Source organism: Parambassis ranga, chromosome 19, assembly GCF_900634625.1.
Source record: "Parambassis ranga chromosome 19, fParRan2.1, whole genome shotgun sequence".
Lineage (NCBI taxonomy): Eukaryota > Metazoa > Chordata > Actinopteri > Ambassidae > Parambassis > Parambassis ranga.
The window spans coordinates 23,869,868-23,888,872 of record NC_041039.1 but is presented as its reverse complement, the minus strand read 5'-3'; the positions used below and the strand labels follow the sequence as shown (position 1 = coordinate 23,888,872).

Here is a 19,005-nt window from a genome sequence, read left to right as displayed (position 1 = left end):
TGTGGGGAAGTTTATTTATTTCAAACAAACATTCCTGATTCGCGCAGCGCCGACCTCAAACACTGCAGCTTTTCCAGAGGAGCGGGCTGCGGCCTATATTTAGAGATGGCTGCTCTCTGTTTGTGTGGATGCTGTCAGCACGTCTCTCTGATTTCATGCAGGTGTCACAGCGGCTCAATCAGACCGCCAGCAAGAGACGTACAGGGACTCGTCCAGATCTGTATGAGACGGACTCACACCATGATAATAAAGGTAATTCACCTTGAGTGTGACATATGATTTAGAAAAGACCCAAAACAAGCACACAGACACACAAAGTGACCATAAATTACAACACAGACACCAACTGCCATATAGGCAGGAGCACAGTCACAAAACGAGTGTGTCCTCTGAAGCAGAGACGCTTCCTGTAGAAAATGATTATTTACTGTTACCTCCCAGCATGCACTGCAGTCTTTGTTTCCCTCACAGATGAGGTGACGCTGCAGGACGAGTCTCAGACGAGGTGGACGGTCGTCTCCTCGACAAAACAAGATGAAGCAGATGCCTCCTGCTGCAGGTCAAACAGCACGCACAAGCATAATGCCTGACATATGTAAGCATGTGATGCACACACGACACACTGAGGTTCATGAGATCCCTGTTTTAAATGATGGCTCCCATCCTTTCACTTTCAGCTGCTTCCCTCTGGATGGAGGTTTGTCGTCCCAACGCGTAAAAACAGCTTTGCTCCTGCTGCAGTCTCGGAGGTGGAGGAGCCGCACAGGGGTGGAGGAGCTGCTCGGAGGTGGAGGAGCCGCACAGCTGAGTTATTCTGCTGAGTTTTCTTCTTTTTGACCTTCTCTCTTTTATGACTGGTTTAGTGGAGTATGGAGCAATTTTACCACTTTTGTCATGTCTATGCTCAGGTGTGTGTGTGTGTGTGTGTGTGTGTGTGTGAACACATCTTCCCACGGGTACAATAAAGTAACCTGAACCTGAAGACTGGTGCTGTCAGAGGGATGAAGGTGTGTCGGGGTGTGATCTTTGGGAACAATATGAAAGCCTGAGTTTTCTGTATCAGTGTGAGTGAGACAGTGTCACTTTGACTTCAGAGAATAACGACGCATCGACATGTGACCCTCTGAGCTGCAGACCTACAGTTTTCTGAGGCTGAACACACATGAACACAATGATTTCTGGTGATCATCATCAGCTCAGACAGAAAAGAGGAACCTCTGCAGCTGGTGAGAAAAGTTCTTTAATAACATGAATGCAGCTCAGATGGAGTCAAACCTCCTCTCATTTGAATTTGGGACAAAAAGCTAAGCTAAGCTAAAAGACTAATAAACGTCACCAGAAACATGTTCTGTCCACAGAATCTGTTTCAGATGAAGTCACAATAATGATGTGAGGAGGTGAAGGCCTGAAATTCGCCGTGTTATATTTCCATCATAAATCTGAGACTACGCCTGCACATCAGAGTCCTGAAGTCTGTTTCTGATGCTTCTCTGACGGACACAGCAGCAGGTTAATGAAATGAATACACTCACAGTTTATTACCAAACTAAATTTTATTTTCCAATAAAATGCGTGACTTCACGTCCAGGGTAGAACACGTGATTCTGGTTACATATTGAGTATTGGATGTTTTTGTATGGCCCGGTCACACTAGGGGTTCTGTTAAATTACTTTTGACCACCATGAATGAAGCGGCTGTCTGTACACGTGTCTGTGACATCATCCTTCCAGCGTTACATTTTGCACAGAAATAAACTGGTAAATATGAGCACAAACCTGACGATTACGCATGCGTAAAATGGCCTCAGCCGCCTCCCTGTGTTACTACAGGCTCGCACAGTGAGCTCCCCGTGTGAAGGTTTTTACACTGTCTTTGCGCTTTTGCGCATCTGTGCGTAAAACACACTCTGGAGACGTCCTCATTTAAAATGCGGCGCTTTGTCCGGGTAGTTGAGCGACAGGTAGGAGCAGAAGGGGAATCCCACCTGGATCAGCTGGTGCTGCCGAGCACCGACGACCACAGAGGAACTGAAAGCTGGACACTGGCGTTGTGCGCATGTGCTGCTGCGCACTTCGTCCTCGCTTTTGGACAAGATGCTCTCGATGCTGAAGCCTTTGGATTTGTCTCTGCTCGGGACGTTTCCTTTCGGCCTGTCCTGCGCAGCTGAGGACAGGTTCGTGTTTCCTGCGCAGCTGACGGCGCACAGTGGACCTCTGTCCCTTCCGCTGAACGCGGACCTCCTCTCCTCTGGCTCCAGCTGAAGGTGCGCACCGTCCATCCACACGGGGACATGTTTCGGAGCAGGACACGGATCCGGCTGTGGGGCGTCTGGCCTGCTCCCTGCAGACAGAGTGTCTCGGTTGGGGGAAACTTGCAGTCTCTGGGCTGGGAAATGTTTGAACTCGCTGAGCGCAGGTTTTGGGTCTGGTTGTGCCTCCTTCGTGCCTCCATCCCCCCTCGCTGAGATTTCTGTCGTCCTCGCGCCTGTCTGAGGTCTCAGAGAGGGCTGGGGGTCCCTGGGTGGTCCCGGGCCCTTGGTGCGCTTGTGTCCGGTGGACTTTGAGTCCAGAGCCTCCTGCTGGCTCTTCGCCTTCCTCTTCCTTCGGCGGTAGTTTCCGTTTTCAAACATGTCCAGACACTTGGCGTCCAGCGTCCAGTAGCTGCCCTTGCCCGGCCGGCCCTTCTCTCTGGGCACCTTGATGAAGCAGTCGTTCAGGGACAGGTTGTGCCGGATGGAGTTCTGCCAGCCTTGCTTGTTGTCGTGATAGAAGGGGAACCGGTCCATGATGAACTGGTAGATGCCGTTGAGCGTTGCGCGCTGCTCCGGTGCGCTCTTGATGGCCATGGCAATGAGCGCGATGTAGCTGTACGGAGGCTTCTGCGGAGGCTCCTGCCGGGCCGGCACGAACCTCAAGGCGGCGGGCACGACCCCTCCGCTGTCCCCTCCATACACGTAGATCAGCGGGGGCCCGGAGAGGCTCAGAGCCGAGGATGTCACTCCGAGCGACGGCATGCGGCCGTGGTAGAGAGCCATGAAGCCGGGGAAGATGAAGTGTGTCCCGGGGAAAGCTGAGCCTGCTCCCGGAGCTCCTCTCCTCCACTGACTGACTCTGCGGCCTCATGAGGGCCCCAGAAAAATGTTAATAATTGTTGTACGTTTGCTGTGTTATGTTGACTTTGCACTGGGAAATAAATTGTCCATCATAAACAGTCGGCGGTGTTCTCAGCCCACCCACATTAATTAAAATTTCATTGCGCTGAAACTCCCTCACGCTCCCCTCCTCTGCACAGCAGCCAATCAGCTGTCGGCTTATTCCCTCATCTGTTTATAGAATTAGTCGCTTGATAAGTCTGCCCACCCAGGTCGAATCAAGCTGTGTTTATTTGGAAAAATTTCCGGGCACCCAATACATAAACGCACTGATGTGCTGTTTGAAATATCACGTCCACCCCTGACGCGCAGAGTTGCTCACACAGAGAGAACAAGCAAACATGGCGGCTGCTCTCTGGGAGTTCACTCAAAGCAAAACAGAGTGTTTAAAAGGCAGAAAGTTCCTTTAAAGTCCTGTCAGAGGACAGACACACAACACACAACTCCCACTCACAGTCTGAGGGCCACAACCATAAACGACCCACACACCGCACACACAACCAGGCATTTCACTGTTTGCATCTTTGTGTGTCTCTGTGGACATTTTGTGTCATATTCTGTGTCCTTGTTTGGTTATTGTGTGTCTGACAGTGTCTGTTGTGTGTCCTTGTGGTTGTTTTGTGTGTCTTTGTGGTAGTTTTGTCGGTCTTAGTGTTTGTTGTGTTTGTCTCCTTGCAGTCGTTTTGGGGTTGTATTGTGTCCAGTTGTGTTTTTTGCTGTTGTGGTCTCTTAGTGTGCGTGTGTGTGGTGTTCGGTGTGTCTTGTGGTTGTTGTTTGTTGCTCTGTGGTGATGTTGAATGTCTGTGTGGCTGTGTTAGTTTGTGTTAGTTTGTGTTAATTATTTCAGTCAAACGTGTGTAAAAGTGTAAAATCCATATTTCCTGTGTTTGCCTGTAAATGGATAAATGTGATGTAAATGTTGAGTCAGGCACAGACTGGAGGCAGCTGAACAAACGGAGGATGTGTGACCGTGCTCGGAGACGCGGCGTGCCGCTCGGACTGGATGTCCTTACAAGGACAACATGCACAGTGTATTATTTGTAGATGTGAGCTTGATGCTTTATATTATGTATTTTCCTGTTTATAGGTCAGAGGAGGATTATAACAACTTTACAAGTGCGCCCAGCTGGCCGCTGCTTACATTAGGGCCGCGCAGCTTTCAGCAGATAAACTCAGAAGTTGCTCTTTTCTCCGTTTCCCTCTCTGCAGACGGTGATTCATGAACAAATGAAACATGCGAGACGAGACGAGCGCAGGCTGCAGCATCCGGCCTCAGACGCTCCTCAGCACACGGAGCTGAGCCTCAGCGGGATTCATCCAGACACAGACATGACACACACATGACACACACTGACACAGACACACACACACACACTGACAGACATGACACACACATGACACAGACACACACTGACAGACACACACTGACACAGACACACACTGACAGACACACACTGACACATGACAAACACTGACTGACAGACACACACACACACTGACAGAGACACACACCCACACACACTGACTGACAGACACACACTGACACAGACACACACACCCACACACACACTGACAGAGACACACACCCACACACACTGACTGACAGACACACACTGACAGACACACACCCACACACACTGACAGACAGAAACACACCCGCACACACTGACAGACAGACACACACACTGACAGACAGACACACACTGACACAGACACACACCCACACACACTGACAGACACACACCCACACTGACAGACAGACACACACACTGACAGACAGACACACACACTGACAGACACACACCCACACTGACAGACAGACACACACACTGACAGACACACACCCACACTGACAGACAGACACACACACTGACAGTGTGTTCAGTTGTCTTCTCTTCATGATCATTTTAAGTCCATCGTGTCTCCTTTTGTGTCCTCTAAGCTGCTCTGTGTCATTGTGTGTCCTTTTGTTGAGTTTTGGTTATTTTGAATATTTTTCAAGTCATTCTGTGTCTTTTTTTGTCTGGTTGGTTGTTTTTGGATCATTTTGTGTAACTGTGTCAGAGTCCTGTCTCTCTGGTCACCTCACATGTTTGAGTCATTCTGAGTCTGTTCCTCTCAGTCAGTCTTTTGTCTGTAAGCATTCTTTTTCATTCATTCATTTTTTTTTACTGCTGTTTGGATCTTTAGTCCTGTTTTGTTGTTGTGTGTCTTTCTGATCAAGTTTCCTCCTTCTAGCATATCAGTAAACACATATTTTAGGTTCCATGAGTGCAAAGGTGGAAAATATCCTTCAGCTGCATGAACCAGAATCACATCAGCCTGTTTGTGTGTGTTTAGTGACACCTTTTGGTCAAACCTCACTGTTACATGTGCAGTCCTCACATCGTAAATACAAAGTGTGTGTTAATTCCAACAGACAACAATCTATACATATTTCTTTGTTCTTTATTAAAGCTGAACATTGTTCCACATTTCTTTAACAAACGTAAACATCTGCTGCAGAACACAAACACAGAGCTGCTCTGGAACCTCAGCACCGCTCAGCAGCTTCTCACAGATCAAGTGATCAAGGACAAAATAAACTCTTCCTCTGTAAACTATATCAACAGATTGTGTATTTTTAACAAAAATAAGTATAAGAAGTTCACTTCTTAGGACTGATTGATGCGATGATTGACCCTGATGGCGTCCTGTCAGACGACGTTCGGAGGATTGTTCGTCTGCTTCGGAGCGAGCAGATACTTCACGGCCCACTGCAGGAACGAGTTAGCAACTCTGAACCGACTGAAGTCCTGCAGATTCTGCCTGGTCGCCCGGTAGGCGTAGGAGAACGGCGTGCCATCGCTGTGAGTGCTCTGAGTCTTTCTCTCGACAGCTTGATTGGGGTGGCTGCCCTCCTCAGACCTGGACCCTCCTGCCTGACTGTCAAAGAGCCAGGATGGAGGGCTCCGGCTCAGCTCCCCCTCCTCTTCTTCAAAGGTGGATATGCTCCTCTTCCTCTTTGCCTTTCTGCATTTCCTCTCCAAAGTCTCGTCCACGTCCTCGCCCTGGTCCACAGCAGGCGGGCTCGGCTGGGATGTGGAGGGACCCTGTGGCTCTGAGGGGGAAGCTGAGGTCACAGCAGAGATGTAGAGGCTGCTCGGCGGTCTCTGGTACGGCGGGAAGAAGCTGGACTCCTTGGAGCCACAGACAGGAAGCTGTGTGCTGGTTAGGATGGCAGCAGGATCTGACTTGGATTCTGCTGCAGAGATGGCTGGCGTCTGCACCGGGGACTCCTCAGAGGATGAAGAGGAGACACATGGAGGAGGGAAGATGTCCCAAGGATTGGACAGGGGACTGTCACTCATGTATGTGATCATATCCAGTTGCAGCGGACTGTCCTGCAAAGGTGGAGCTGAGCTCTGACCGACCTCACAGGACGCCTGCACCGCTGCGGGCTCCGCCACCTGCCACTCTGCACTGTCCACAGACGGTGGCGTGGGGACGCTCTGTGTCTGACCAGCTTCCTCTGGGATGAGAAGACACTTCATGGGGACACTGAACCTTGTCGCTCCCTTGTACTTGACTCTGTCTACGTCCCAGCTTGTGGCCTGGTGGCTCAGTGACAGGCTGCTAGCTGAGGTGGAGGGCTGGGGGCTCACCATCATCAGCCTCTCCCTGACATCCTGCAGCACCACCTGCAGACAGTCATGCTGCCACTCCCCCAGCAGGTCAGACAGGTCAAACCCACACTGGCTCCTCTGAGAGTCCTCCTGACCCTGCAGGGCCCTCCAGGTCTTACAGATCTTCATCCTGACAGAGGGCAGCGTGGTGCTGCAGGGCGTGCTGTCTTTAACTGGACCAGCTGCAGTGGTGGCCAGCTCCCCCACTGATAAGAAGAACCTGCACCTCGTCTGTTCTGGGACCATGTGAAACTGCAGCCGGTAGTCCTGGATGCACACCGTGGCGTTGACCAGGCTGGTGAAGCACTCCCGGTCCTCCTGCTCCTGGAGGTGCTCCCAGGCCGAGGCTGTGAGAACAGCAGGAATCTGGAGCACCCCGTCTGAAAGGAAGAGCAGCCCGGTGGGGCCGTCACAGCCCTGAGTCTGGGACTGGGACATCTGACCCACCCCGATGACATGAGCCTTCAACCTGCTGCTGCTGGCTCCATCCTCCCCCTCCTCCCCGTAGCTCAGGATCAGACTCTCGATCCACGGAGACAGCCTGCTCCGTGCAGGCCGAGGCATGACTGTGGCTTTAGGATGTAGTCTGGGTCTGTCCGAACTTCCACTTCCTTCATCACAGCATCACCTCGGAGCTACAGGCGGAGCGCTAACTTTAAGCTAACACTTAGCTTAGCGCAAACACACTGGCTAACAAACTTAAAGCGCCTCATTCATTCTTTACATCCGTTTAGCTGAGAGCCTCTTAGCTAGCACAGGGCGCTACCTAGCTTAAATAACGAGTCTGTGACGTCACCTCTACGTGATGCCGCCTTTACGTTTGTTTACGTTTGTGAAGTAGGTTTGAAGTTATGGCGGAAATGATGTTGGCGACAGACGTTCCTTCAAAGTAAAAGCACAAAGATGAGTTTTTACGACCTGCCAAAGACCACAGAGTTCCTTTGTATGTAGAGTTCGTTCCTTCAAATACTTAATTAGTTCAGCAAGTGTGTTTATATGGATTTTTTTTCCTGACACCGGAAATACTATTCGCTGACAGCTTGAGTTTATAGCGGTCGCGTTCCATTTCTTTTCAACATGCTTTCTCTGGGCTACGTGAAAAGCAAGACCCCAATGTTTGTATTTATCTTCATTATATAAGAAATTTACCCTACTATAAAGTATACACCTTGGCTAAAATCTGTTTTACGTGTGATTTATTCACAACTATTTGGATCCACTGAAGGCTGATAAACTGTTGGAACGCTGCTCATGGACACGCCTTCCGCCCAGCTATGCTGCATTCAGGTGTGCTACCTAAAGTACGTCAGAAAGAACTTTAATATAGAGCATGTTGCTACACCGAGCTAGCACGATGTGTCTTTGTTTTTGTCAGAACCGTGACCACAAAAGTTGTTATATATAAGCGTTTAATAATATGAGTCCGAGCTGATAGAAACAGATTGTCACATAAGATTGTCTTATTTACCACGTTTGCTTTGGCCGCGAACGCAGCACCATCCATACCTTCGCGTGCAGTTACAACATTCTCGCCTGGAGTGATTCATGGTGAGTTTTGGAACACCCTGCGACCGAACAGCAAAAAGAAGCTTTCACTGTCTCCAGGTAGGAAACTGTGAAATATGATTTTTAAAAAGCAACACAAGACCCAACAAGTTCGGACCCCCCTGTAAACATGCAGAGCTCAGACCTGACGCGTTTGTTTTCCTCGTGTTTTTAGGATGTTGTCAAATAAATGAAGTTGCCGTTAGCCAACAGTGAAGCTAGCTGTTATTATCTTTGCTAAGGTGTGTATCGACAGGTTGTTTAGCTATTAGCTTAGCGTGTTTTTGTTATTGCCAGCCCTCCTGCAGAAACCTGCCATTTTAAAACGTTCTTCTCCATGCGGTTATAAAAGCTGCTTGTAAACAACAAGTGTCATATTTCTGGAGTCTGTGATGTTTTGCACAGTCTTCGGCACTGAGGTGATTCACTAGTTCGTGAACATGGTGACATTTTATTTACACAACTTGCTTATTGTCCGGGGTGGTGCTGTGATCGAAGAGATCTAGCTAAGTAGATAAAAAGCCAGATGTTGACGCCATTTTTATCCTAATAAATACTTATAATTTTTGGGAGTGGCCTCATTTTGATTGGTTTAGTGTCCTCGGTGTGTTTTATGTTGGGCCTTTGTTTACTTGCTCATCTGTAACCTGTGGTCAGGTGATTATTAAGCTCCACCTTGTTCTCTGTTGACAGAAGTAAACAGAACATTTTGGGCTGTCACAAGCCGAGACATGCCCGACTCTGGATCAAGCGACCCCAGTTCCAAGGTTTCGGACCCACAACATTCCCAGAAACTCCTGCGGGTCCTTCGCACCTTCTGGCAGGAGCAAAGTTTCCACGATGCGCTGCTGGTGGTGGACGGAGAGCAGCTTCCCATCCAGAAGAACATCCTGGCTGCTGCCAGCCCGTATATCAGGTCAGACCTCCTGTGCACAGACACACCCGCACAGATACCATCTGCTGTCTACAGAGGTGCTGGGTGTGTCCACTTAGTGACAGCTGAAAGTGATTCATGTTCCTTGTTTCTGGTAGGACCAAGCTGAATTACAATCCCCCGAAAGAGGACGGGTCCATGTACAGAATTGAGCTTCAGGGCGTCTCCATGGCGATCATGAAACAGATCCTGGACTACATCTTCAGCGGTGAGGTGAGCTGGGACGCTTTAAACCACAAAGTGAGATGGTTATGTCCAGACGGCCGGTGTTCACGGCCCGTGTCCTCCACACAGATCACTCTGAGCGAGGAGACCATCCAGGACATGGTGCAGGCATCTGACCTGCTCCTCATGACCGACCTCAAGTCCCTGTGCTGCCAGTTCTTAGAAAGCTGCATCACAGCAGAGAACTGCATCGGCATCCGCCTCTTCTCTCTGCACTACTGCCTCTACCACGTCCACTACGCCGCCACCGAGTTCCTGCAGACGCATTTCCGCGACGTGGCGCTCACCGAGGAGTTCAGGGAGATGCTGCCTGACCGGCTCTGTGAGCTGCTGGCCATGGAGAAGCTGAACATTGGCAACGAAAAGTACGTGCTGGAGGCCGTGGTGCGATGGTTCGCACATGACCCGGATGATCGCAGGGTGGGTGGCGCTCAGTGTGCTCATTAATCTGTGTGTGTGAGGCCACGACAGGCCTGTTTAAAGTGGTTCTGTCTGTATCTGCAGGTGCACATGAAGGAAGTGATGTCAGCGGTGTGGCTGCAGGGTTTGGATGTGAGCTACCTGAGAGAGCAGGTACAGGAAATGTAAATGAATAAATATAAACGTATTGATAACAGTGCAGACCCTCGGAGGCTGAGTCTGAATATGAAGTTGTAACTGTAATGAACACTTCCTGTTTGCTCCACTGTCACTCAATCATTGTGATTGATTGTGACTGTGTTTCTGCGTGTATCCCATCAGGCCATGGGGGAGCCGCTGATGAGGGAGGTGATCAGAGAGTACTGTCAGGGGGTGCTGAGGGCGGAGCCGCTGCAAGGCGAGGCAATGCTCACCGCCTTCAAACCCAGAGGCTACTCTGAGTGCATCGTCATCGCCGGAGGAGAGGACCGCAAGTGAGTCACCGTCAACCATCTTTGTGTTTATGATTGTGTGCGGGTACTGTAGAAAATGTGATTTTCTGTCCTGTGAGATGTCGGTGGTCCTCAGTCATAGAGAAAATGTGTCTCACAGTAAATGACGCCATAATGACGGTTTTCTGTCTGTACAGAACCAGGAAGCCGGCCGCCGTGACGCGCTGCATGTGTCCGCTGTACGACACCAACAGGCAGGCCTGGATCGAGCTGCAGCCAATGAGCGTCGCCCGCGTCGGTCACGGCGTGGTGGCTGCTGGTCAGTGATTGGTTTGAGCCACCACAGCTGAATTTGATTGTACAGATGGATCAATAATGAGACGATGTGTCTGTGTGTCAGAGGGGTTTCTGTTCGTGATGGGAGGATCAGACGAAAACAACACCGTGCTCAACAGCGGAGAGAAATACGACTCTGACTCCAACACCTGGAGCCCCATACCACCGATGCTGCAGGTACACACACACACACACACACACACACACACACACACACACACACACACACACACACACACACACACACACAGCTGTGCAGCAGTCATCCTCCATTATAAAGTGTATAAAGCCCTTAGAGTGACGCAGTTACTCTAAGAAGGATAAATCAGCAGCCATGATGATGATGATGATGTGTGTGTGTGTGTGTGTGTGTGTGTGTGTGTGTGTGTGTGTGTGTGTGCGCGCGCTATTGTTATCCTTCATGGCGCCACTAGGTGTCAGCAGTGATGTAACATTTCCCCCATTCTCACTGGAAAAGTCTAAAAACATGTTTACATTGGTAAACAAATATCTTTAAAAACACTGTAAGAAGCACAAAAATATATTTATGTATTTACTTTAGTAAAATACTTATTATAGTAAATACTTATATGTATATTTGTTTGTTTATTTTCAGCCTGAGCTCCTCCTGCTCACATCTAATCTAACCTGATAACCTGTGAGATGATGGTTTCCTCTGTGTTTGATCACTGACTGTGTGTCTGAGCTATGATCAATAAATCTCGGCCCCGGCTTCATTGACAGATCACTGTAATGTTACAACATGTATGCTAACGGTGGCGGCTCGTGTCAGCCAGTGTGCGGCTGCACTCACAGCTGAACGTTAATGTTCTCAGGCTCGCCAGAACTTCGGCGTGGTGGAGCTGGATGGTCTGATCTACGTCCTGGGAGGTGAGAGTGAGGACACGGCGCTGATCACCGTGGAAGTGTTCGACCCGCACTTTAACACCTGGAGGATGCAGAGCAGCATGACCATGATCCGAAAGGTGCGCCTGTGTTTCTCTGATGGGTTCCTGCAGCACGCACGTCCTGACCACGGTCTGTCTCCTCCTTCAGGTCGGCTGCTACGCCTCCATGAACAAGAAGATCTACGTCATCGGAGGAGGCTCCTATGGCAAGCTGTTTGACTCGGTTGAATGTTTCGACCCTAAAACCCAGCAGTGGACGGGCCTGTGTCCTCTGAAGGAGAGAAGGTAAAACACAACACAAATTGGTGGATAAAGAGCTGATGGTGATATTCTGTCACAGCGTTTAACTTCGGCGTCTGGTGTTGCACAACAGGAAGTGAACGTGGTCATAGTCACCGCCGTGTCACCAGATCAGTCAGTTTTAGTTTCAGTTTGACGTCTCACCACAAACAAGCTGATGGATCGGAATTCAGCGCAGGAAGTGCTGCTGAGCCACAGAGTCATAACTGAACCCGTGGGTTCATCTCTGCAGTGTTAAAGGTCAAACTCGCTGACCTCTGTCTGTCCAGCACACACTCACAGCTCATCAGAGGCCCGCCCTGACAGGCTGGATCCACCTCTTCATTCTCCAGCATCCCTCAGATGTTTAGCTCCATGTGAGCATCACACGGCGGCTGCAGGTTTGTCAGCTGCCGGTCTATGGTGTGACTCTTGTGGTCCACCACACCCCAGAGCTGCTCTGTTGGACAGAGACCTGCCGACTGTGGAGGACAGTCAGATACCCACAGTCAAGCTTCAGTTATGACTTGTGGTGGACCCCAAGGTTCTGTTTTAGGTCCCACGTTTTTTAATTTTTATGCCGTCTGTCTGAAAGACTTTGCTGGAAGTTTGTCATCAGGTGATTTCTTCTTCTTCAGTTCTGGATCCTCTCAGTGTTCCTGTGCAGCGTTGAAATGCAACAGAAGCCCAGATATATGTTCTGTTATTATGTGATAAAACACAGTCCTACCTGGATTCATGTGGCTGTAGCCTTTGCTAGCTAGCTGTCGCTGTCAGCTGATGTCTTTTTGTAGCCTGCAGATGTTTCTATTCAGTCGCTGAACCTGCACCAAGTTGACTCAGGTTCTCGAGTGTATTTAAGGATGACTCACACGTATGTTAGTCTCACTTGGTGACTTGCACAAACACATCAGTAACTTGATTGGCTATCCAGGCAGCTGTGGCCGCCAGGCATGCAAAGACAAAACACACACACACACACACACACACACAAACAGGACTCCAATAATCATAAGAGCAGAGTTAAAAAAGTTCCGTACATGACGAACATCCAGGGACCTGGGCTGGCTCTTACGTGATGTCTCCCTCAGGTTCGGGTCGGTGGCCTGCGGCGTCAGCCAGGAGCTGTATGTGTTCGGAGGAGTCCGGAGCCAGGAGAACGAGAACCCGGAGCAAAGACACATGACGACCTGCAAATCTGAGTTCTACCACGAGGAGATGAGGAGGTCAGCAGCGCTTTTTCTGACTGCCGTCACAGATAGATGGCGGCTAAAGACAGCGTGTGTGTTCTGCTGCAGGTGGATGCTGCTGGATGACCAGAATCTGTGTATCCAGACCAGCTCGTCCTTCGTCTACGGCGCCGTGCCCATCGGAGCCAGCATCTACGTGGTGGGGGACCTGGACACAGGTCAGTGGAGGCAGACAGACGTCTCGGTGTGTTTCTGTGTCTGAGTGTGTGTGAACTGATGCCTCCTCTGTCTGCAGGCACAAGCTACGACTACATCCGGGAGTTTCGCCGCAGCACCGGGACGTGGCATCGCACCAAACCCATGCTGGCCAGCGACCTGTCCAAGACGGCCTGCGCCTCACTGCGCATCGCCAACTGTCGACTGTTCCGCCTTCAGCTGAATCAGGGGATGTTCCGAATCCGAGTCTGAGCCCTGCCAGCGGCCCTCTGCACACCGGTACTGTGGGAAATGTTAGATTAGGGGCGGTTCGTGTTGGGGATGATGGCGTCATGTCTCTGTGCTGTAGGACCTGATGGGACTAACTCATGAATATATATTTCTTTTAATGTGGGATAGATCCTTTTTACTTTTTAATGAACATTCCTCACCTGTATTGTTTACTGCTCCATCACATCCTGACCATGAACTCAAACACCTGGAACAGGCTCAAAGACACTTCACATGTTCTGTATTCATCACACAGAGAAATCCTTCTAGCTGCACCTTTAATGTGCCTCAGCTGTGTGTGTGTGTGTGTGTGTGTGGGGCAGAGAGTTTATAGAGGTCATATTTAGATCTGGTCCTGATAAGGAGAGGCAGACTGCGTCATTGCAGTGTGTTCTGATATCTGATGGACAGACCAGTGGAAAACCTTCCCGTTTCTAGACCAAGCTTTCAGACCTGCAGCTTTAGAGCAGATCTTGAGGATGATGATGATGACTGTGTGTGTTTGTCTGCACAAAAACTGAACTTCACCTCAAGACCACCCGACCTCTGACCTCATCAGCCTCCATCAGACTGCATAAAGGATTCATGGGCTGGACAGGAAGCAGGAACATGGAGGCTGGTTGTGCATGTACTTATCTCCTTTAGGGGGTTAAAATAATGAAATGATCACTGCAGGAGTCGGGGTTAATAACTGATAGCTGCAGTGAGTGTCTGTTTATTTTATTTTTGGCCGGGCAGTGTGTCGTCCTCCAGCATCCACCAAACAGCTGTTATTTATTTTGTATGACGGAGACAAACCAAAGATCTGCCTGACAGGAAGCAGCTCTGCTGACAGCCTCTGCACTGAAGGCTTCTAAAAACCATCAATGGTTAAATCACGGATTAATCCCAGCTATGCACAAAAAAACCTCTTGTTTGCACCTTAGAGCACCAACAGCGCTGCACTGTCCTTCAGTCCTGCAGTCCGGCCGGAGCAGAAATAGAGCGGCCGCCTCCCTGACCTTTGACCTGGCTTTACACTCACTGCAGATTTGGCATCTCCTGACCCCATTTGTTCTGTGTGAGTTTCAGCTGCTGCTGTCTGTTCTCAGCTCACCACACACACACACACACGGAGCCCAGCCCACTGTGTGTGTGTGTGTGTGTGTGTGAGATGCAGAGCAGTCACTTCCAGGTTCTTCTTATATGTCAGATAATCTGAAGCAGGATCAATACACACCTTCACATGTTTGTGTGAGATCTAATCAGTGCAAAAGTGTGAGTGACCCACGCTCCATGCTGTCCCTGAATGCACCCTGTGAATACACGCACACACACACAGGGAGCAGTGAAGCTGTTTGCCATGCAGGGTTCAGACTCCACTCTATTTCTGTCGGTGGGGCTGATTACAGAGTCATAAATTCTTGGCTGAGACACATGACAGAGTATTGGGGGGGGTGTCTGGCCAATCACAGCTCGTGCTGTGTCAGAGGGAGGCGGGAGCCAGGGACCCAGTTCCTGATACAAGAATGTAAACAAACAGTTCAGTCATCAGAGGTGGACAGTGAGAGGCGTGCAGACCGCCACACCCAGGCGGGGTGGTCTGCTGTCAGGTGTGCATGTGTTCAGGAGGGTGTGACCATTAAAGCACCAGGGTTTAGATTCTATACTGCTCTACCTTCACACACCAAACACACACTCAAGCACCATGTGATATCCAACATCATAAAGCCAGATGATACTTTGTTTGGGTAAGCGGCGGCCTGTGTGATGTCATCACCAGGTGATCATTGCACATGTGTGCACACAGATTCTGTAGCATGCATCAAGTGTGACTCGAACCAAAACACAAGCAGAAACTCAGCAGTTTGCATCCCGAGCTTGTCGTCTGATATTATTTTTTGTATAAACTTTATTTCTGCTGTAAAGACACAACACACTCCAAACATTATGAATCTGTGGCCCTCAGGGGCTGAGGAGCGGTGCCGACACCTGCAGTTCCTCCAGCGGCCACCAGAGGCTGGCTCCAACAGTATCCCAACAACCAATCCCAGCAGACCTCCCACTTTACAGCAGAAGTAAACATGTTTACCTGAGCATAGCTGCACACTTTTTAAGCTAGCTAACCTACTCTAAAGACATTAACCCTTAACGCTGCACAGCCTGCTCCACACACACACACCTGGGGGAAGTTAGCACACACACTAACTAGCATTAGCACCGATAGTGACATGCAGCTATACCAGCTTCGCCTCTTCTGGGAGGATCTCCGCGAGGGTTAGGACTGTGTTTCTGACCAGTCTTTGTGAGGTCAGACACTGATGTTGGGTGAGAAGGCCGGGCTCGCAGTCTTCAAGGTGTCCTGTTGGGCTGAGGTCAGGACTCTGTGCAGGCCAGTCAGCTTCTTCCACAGTCCCACCTCACTGCGAGGGTTAAAACATGGAACAGCTTAGATTAAAGTCAGCTGGACTCGCAGTGATCCTCCAGACCGACCGAAGCAGCAGGGCTTCATAAGCACGAACGTGGAAGCAGAACCTTTTTATGTAGCTGGTATCAACACGGAAAGTGAAACAGCCTTGCAGTCGAGGTGTAGGGCATCAATGCTCTGGTCTTTGTACAGGAAACATGTTTCATCATGGCGTAGAACACGTGTCTGTATCATATAACGTATGATGTGAGTCTGTGTGTAGCCTCCCTTTGCTTAAAGGCTCATTGTCACGGCTGACAAACAATAAATGATAAATACTTAACAGACCAAACATGTATGTGTTAGGATGGGTCACAGTTTATAACACTGAAGCTTCTCCTCTCTGAGTGGATGCACAGGCCGTCACTGTGGCATCCTGTCGCCCTCTGTGGAGGCCCTGATGCTGCCTGCTGGAGGAGGATGTGAATAAAGTTTAAATCTATAAATGGAACTCTGTCTGTTGCTGAAACCATGATGAACTTTACATGTCTTCATTGTGCACTGTCTGCAGAGCGCCCCCTGTGGAGCAGGAGGCTCAGACATTTCATTTCAGCTGCATGTGTTCCAGTCTGCTGTGTGTCTGTGTTGTGTTCAGACACACACAGCGCTGTGTGTTGTCATCATTACGACACAGCTGAACATCACAGGTCTTCCTGCAGCTGCCTGTGGACGCTGCGCTTCCTTCTCTTTGACATGCTCCGTGGCGTGGTGTGGTTTACAGCCGCTGACCTCATGACCGTCTGCCTGCTGACGCTCTGGGACACCTGAGGACGGGCCTGTTGTGAAAGTCTGGGAGTCGAGCTGTTGTTTCAGTTTGTACTTTTGTATCTGATGCATGAGGAAGTGTTGTAAGATGATGGTGATGCTCATGAGTCATTGGTCTGCGTCAGGACGCCTCCGAGCATCAAACAGGTGGATCAAGTTTGTGCTGCTGTTAGCGATCCATCATCGTGCTGCTGTAGACATGTGTTATTCTGAATAACTATGAACATGAGAGTTATAAAGAGACATTTCTTTTTTATAACATTATGACCATAAGACCTCCAATAAAGACAGTAAACCTGGACATTGAACTGACTGGTTATTAAGGACAGTAACAGACTGCATTGCTAGTTGACAGCAATAAACAGGTCAAAGAGTAAATGCTAACAGTCATTAGCATGATTGAAAGATGGATTATCTGTATAACTCTTAACAGCTTTAAGACCGTCAGTGCAGCAGGACTACAGCTCCGTCTTGTCCCAGCAGAGACGGTGATGTCACTGGATGTCCAACAGCAGCTAGCATTAGCTAACCAGCAGTGACGGCTTCGACAATGACCACCAAGACAAAAGTGACACACGAGGCAGGTGATGTCTGAGCTCACTCTGGATGTAGTGATGCATCCTTTAGAGTCAGATGGACTTTTATGATTTGTCTCTTCAGGTGTGAGTGTGTGGGACATGAGAGAAGCCTCCTGTTAGCTGCTACGCTGACCTTTAACATCAGTGCACCAGGCCTCAGTCAGCTGTCAGCATTTAGCAACAACAGAGCACTGTTCTGTTAGGATGGTTAGCTAACTGCTAATGGACAATAACTGTTCTGTTCTAATATTGCTAAGTAGCAATTGATGAATAAATTGGAACTCCACACAGGCTGGATCATCCTCTGAGGACCATGAATATAAATCAACACACATACAGAGAGAGTCCAGACACAAGCACTGTGTGTGTGTGTGTGTGTGTGTGTGTGTGTGTGTGTGTGCTGGTCAGGATAAGTCTAGACGAGGGATTAACAAAACAGGATTACTGAGCATGAGTAGGGAGGAGGTAATTCGGTTAAAGTGAGCGGCTCTCGTGACCGCTCCCAGAGTCCGGCTAACCCGGGTCCTGTGACTGAGCGACCGACGGACACTCAGGAATGCAGCGCTGCGGAACAGACGACAGGAAGGCGGCGAAGGCCAGACCCGCCAAGACAACATCTTCAAATACACAAACACCGACTCACACACACTGTGCTGTGTCTCACTATGGTGGTTGTGTGTCCGTTGTGGTTATTTTGTATGTTTTGTGTCTCTTTGTGGAGTTGTGGGTCGTTTCCGTGGTTACCACATCAGTCCGTCACACATCACATTCCTGGTTGTTTGGTTCTCTGGGCGCTCGCTGGCTGCTGACACAACAGCAGACATGGCGGCATGTTGAGACTCGTCAGAAGGATCCTGGCTGAAATGCCGGAGGTGTCATGACAGGTGGGACTCTGATGGGCGCCTGCGGGTGGAGTGGAAACAGAACGGGGCCCGTCTGGGTGGGAAGGCGTGGCGCCTCGGAGCCTCTGCGGCGGTTGTTGTTGTGGTGTGTGGGGACCCTTGAGATGAGACCTGATGCCTCAGGTACCTGCATTACAGGCATGTTTCTGCGGCCGGGGTCCCTCAGGCGCCGTCCTGCACCAGCTGCACAACAGTGTCGTCATCACACACACACACAGGTGATGTCGTCCCTCAGAGGCAGGACAGGCGATGTGAACGTGGTGGAGTTTCCCACATTTGATGTTTTCAGCTGATTAATCATGACGCCTGCTGCTCAGGAAGACTGACACACACAGCAAGGTGCAGGCCGAGCAGCACGGCAGCGACTGTTACACACTGTTTGTCATCTTTATAAGAAGAGAAGAACCTCACACAGGGGCCACCTGATGCCTCGGCCCCTGAGGGTCAGAAATGTTCTTCCTGCGTGTATTTTTGATGAGAATAATCCGTCAGTAATCCCACATTTCCTCCACAGCAATATGATCAGGGTTTAGCATGACTCATGGAATACTGCAGAAAACCCATAGAGGTGTTATCACACATCTGTGTGCGCACACACACACACACACACACACACATTCACACACAGAGTGTGAAGGAAAATGACACGCTGATCGTCAGATGATCAGTCAGAGCCGTCAATGGAAACATGATTCATCAATACTGCAGAACTTCAGCTGCATCCACAACAAACTCAGAGAGCG

At 49.7% G+C, this 19,005-nt stretch overlaps 3 protein-coding genes across 3 annotated transcripts; 1 reads left to right on the top strand and 2 right to left on the bottom strand.

The window, feature by feature from the left end:
- Positions 1-1,593: 1,593 nt before the first annotated feature.
- Positions 1,594-3,195, bottom strand: foxl1 (forkhead box L1). Its single transcript, XM_028431349.1, has one exon. It carries the CDS (start codon positions 3,033-3,035, stop codon positions 1,920-1,922), a length of 1,116 nt encoding a protein of 371 aa, XP_028287150.1. The 5' UTR covers positions 3,036-3,195; the 3' UTR covers positions 1,594-1,919.
- A 2,385-nt stretch (positions 3,196-5,580) lies between these two features.
- On the bottom strand, positions 5,581-7,657 carry acd (ACD shelterin complex subunit and telomerase recruitment factor). Its single transcript, XM_028431300.1, has one exon. The coding sequence runs from the start codon at positions 7,379-7,381 to the stop codon at positions 5,849-5,851; it is 1,533 nt and encodes a 510-aa protein (XP_028287101.1). The 5' UTR covers positions 7,382-7,657; the 3' UTR covers positions 5,581-5,848.
- Positions 7,658-8,305: 648 nt separating this feature from the next.
- On the top strand, positions 8,306-16,468 carry gan (gigaxonin). The gene is made up of 13 exons (XM_028431600.1): positions 8,306-8,422; positions 9,056-9,278; positions 9,395-9,509; positions 9,591-9,941; positions 10,026-10,094; positions 10,263-10,414; positions 10,570-10,691; positions 10,773-10,885; positions 11,545-11,694; positions 11,765-11,901; positions 12,987-13,121; positions 13,194-13,303; positions 13,381-16,468. The coding sequence occupies exons 2-13, from the start codon at positions 9,094-9,096 to the stop codon at positions 13,551-13,553; spliced, it is 1,812 nt and encodes a 603-aa protein (XP_028287401.1). The 5' UTR covers positions 8,306-8,422; positions 9,056-9,093; the 3' UTR covers positions 13,554-16,468.
- Positions 16,469-19,005: the final 2,537 nt, after the last annotated feature.

Excerpts from the sequence above, each read along its gene's own strand:
- acd (XM_028431300.1), bottom strand. The coding sequence starts at position 7,381 with ATGCCTCGGCCTGCACGGAGCAGGCTGTCTCCGTGGATCGAGAGTCTG.
- gan (XM_028431600.1), top strand. The coding sequence starts at position 9,094 with ATGCCCGACTCTGGATCAAGCGACCCCAGTTCCAAGGTTTCGGACCCA. Across the intron at positions 10,095-10,262 it reads TGAGCTACCTGAGAGAGCAG|GCCATGGGGGAGCCGCTGAT; the intron begins GTACAGGAAATG and ends GTATCCCATCAG. Across the intron at positions 13,304-13,380 it reads GGTGGGGGACCTGGACACAG|GCACAAGCTACGACTACATC; the intron begins GTCAGTGGAGGC and ends CTCTGTCTGCAG.
- foxl1 (XM_028431349.1), bottom strand. The coding sequence starts at position 3,035 with ATGGCTCTCTACCACGGCCGCATGCCGTCGCTCGGAGTGACATCCTCG.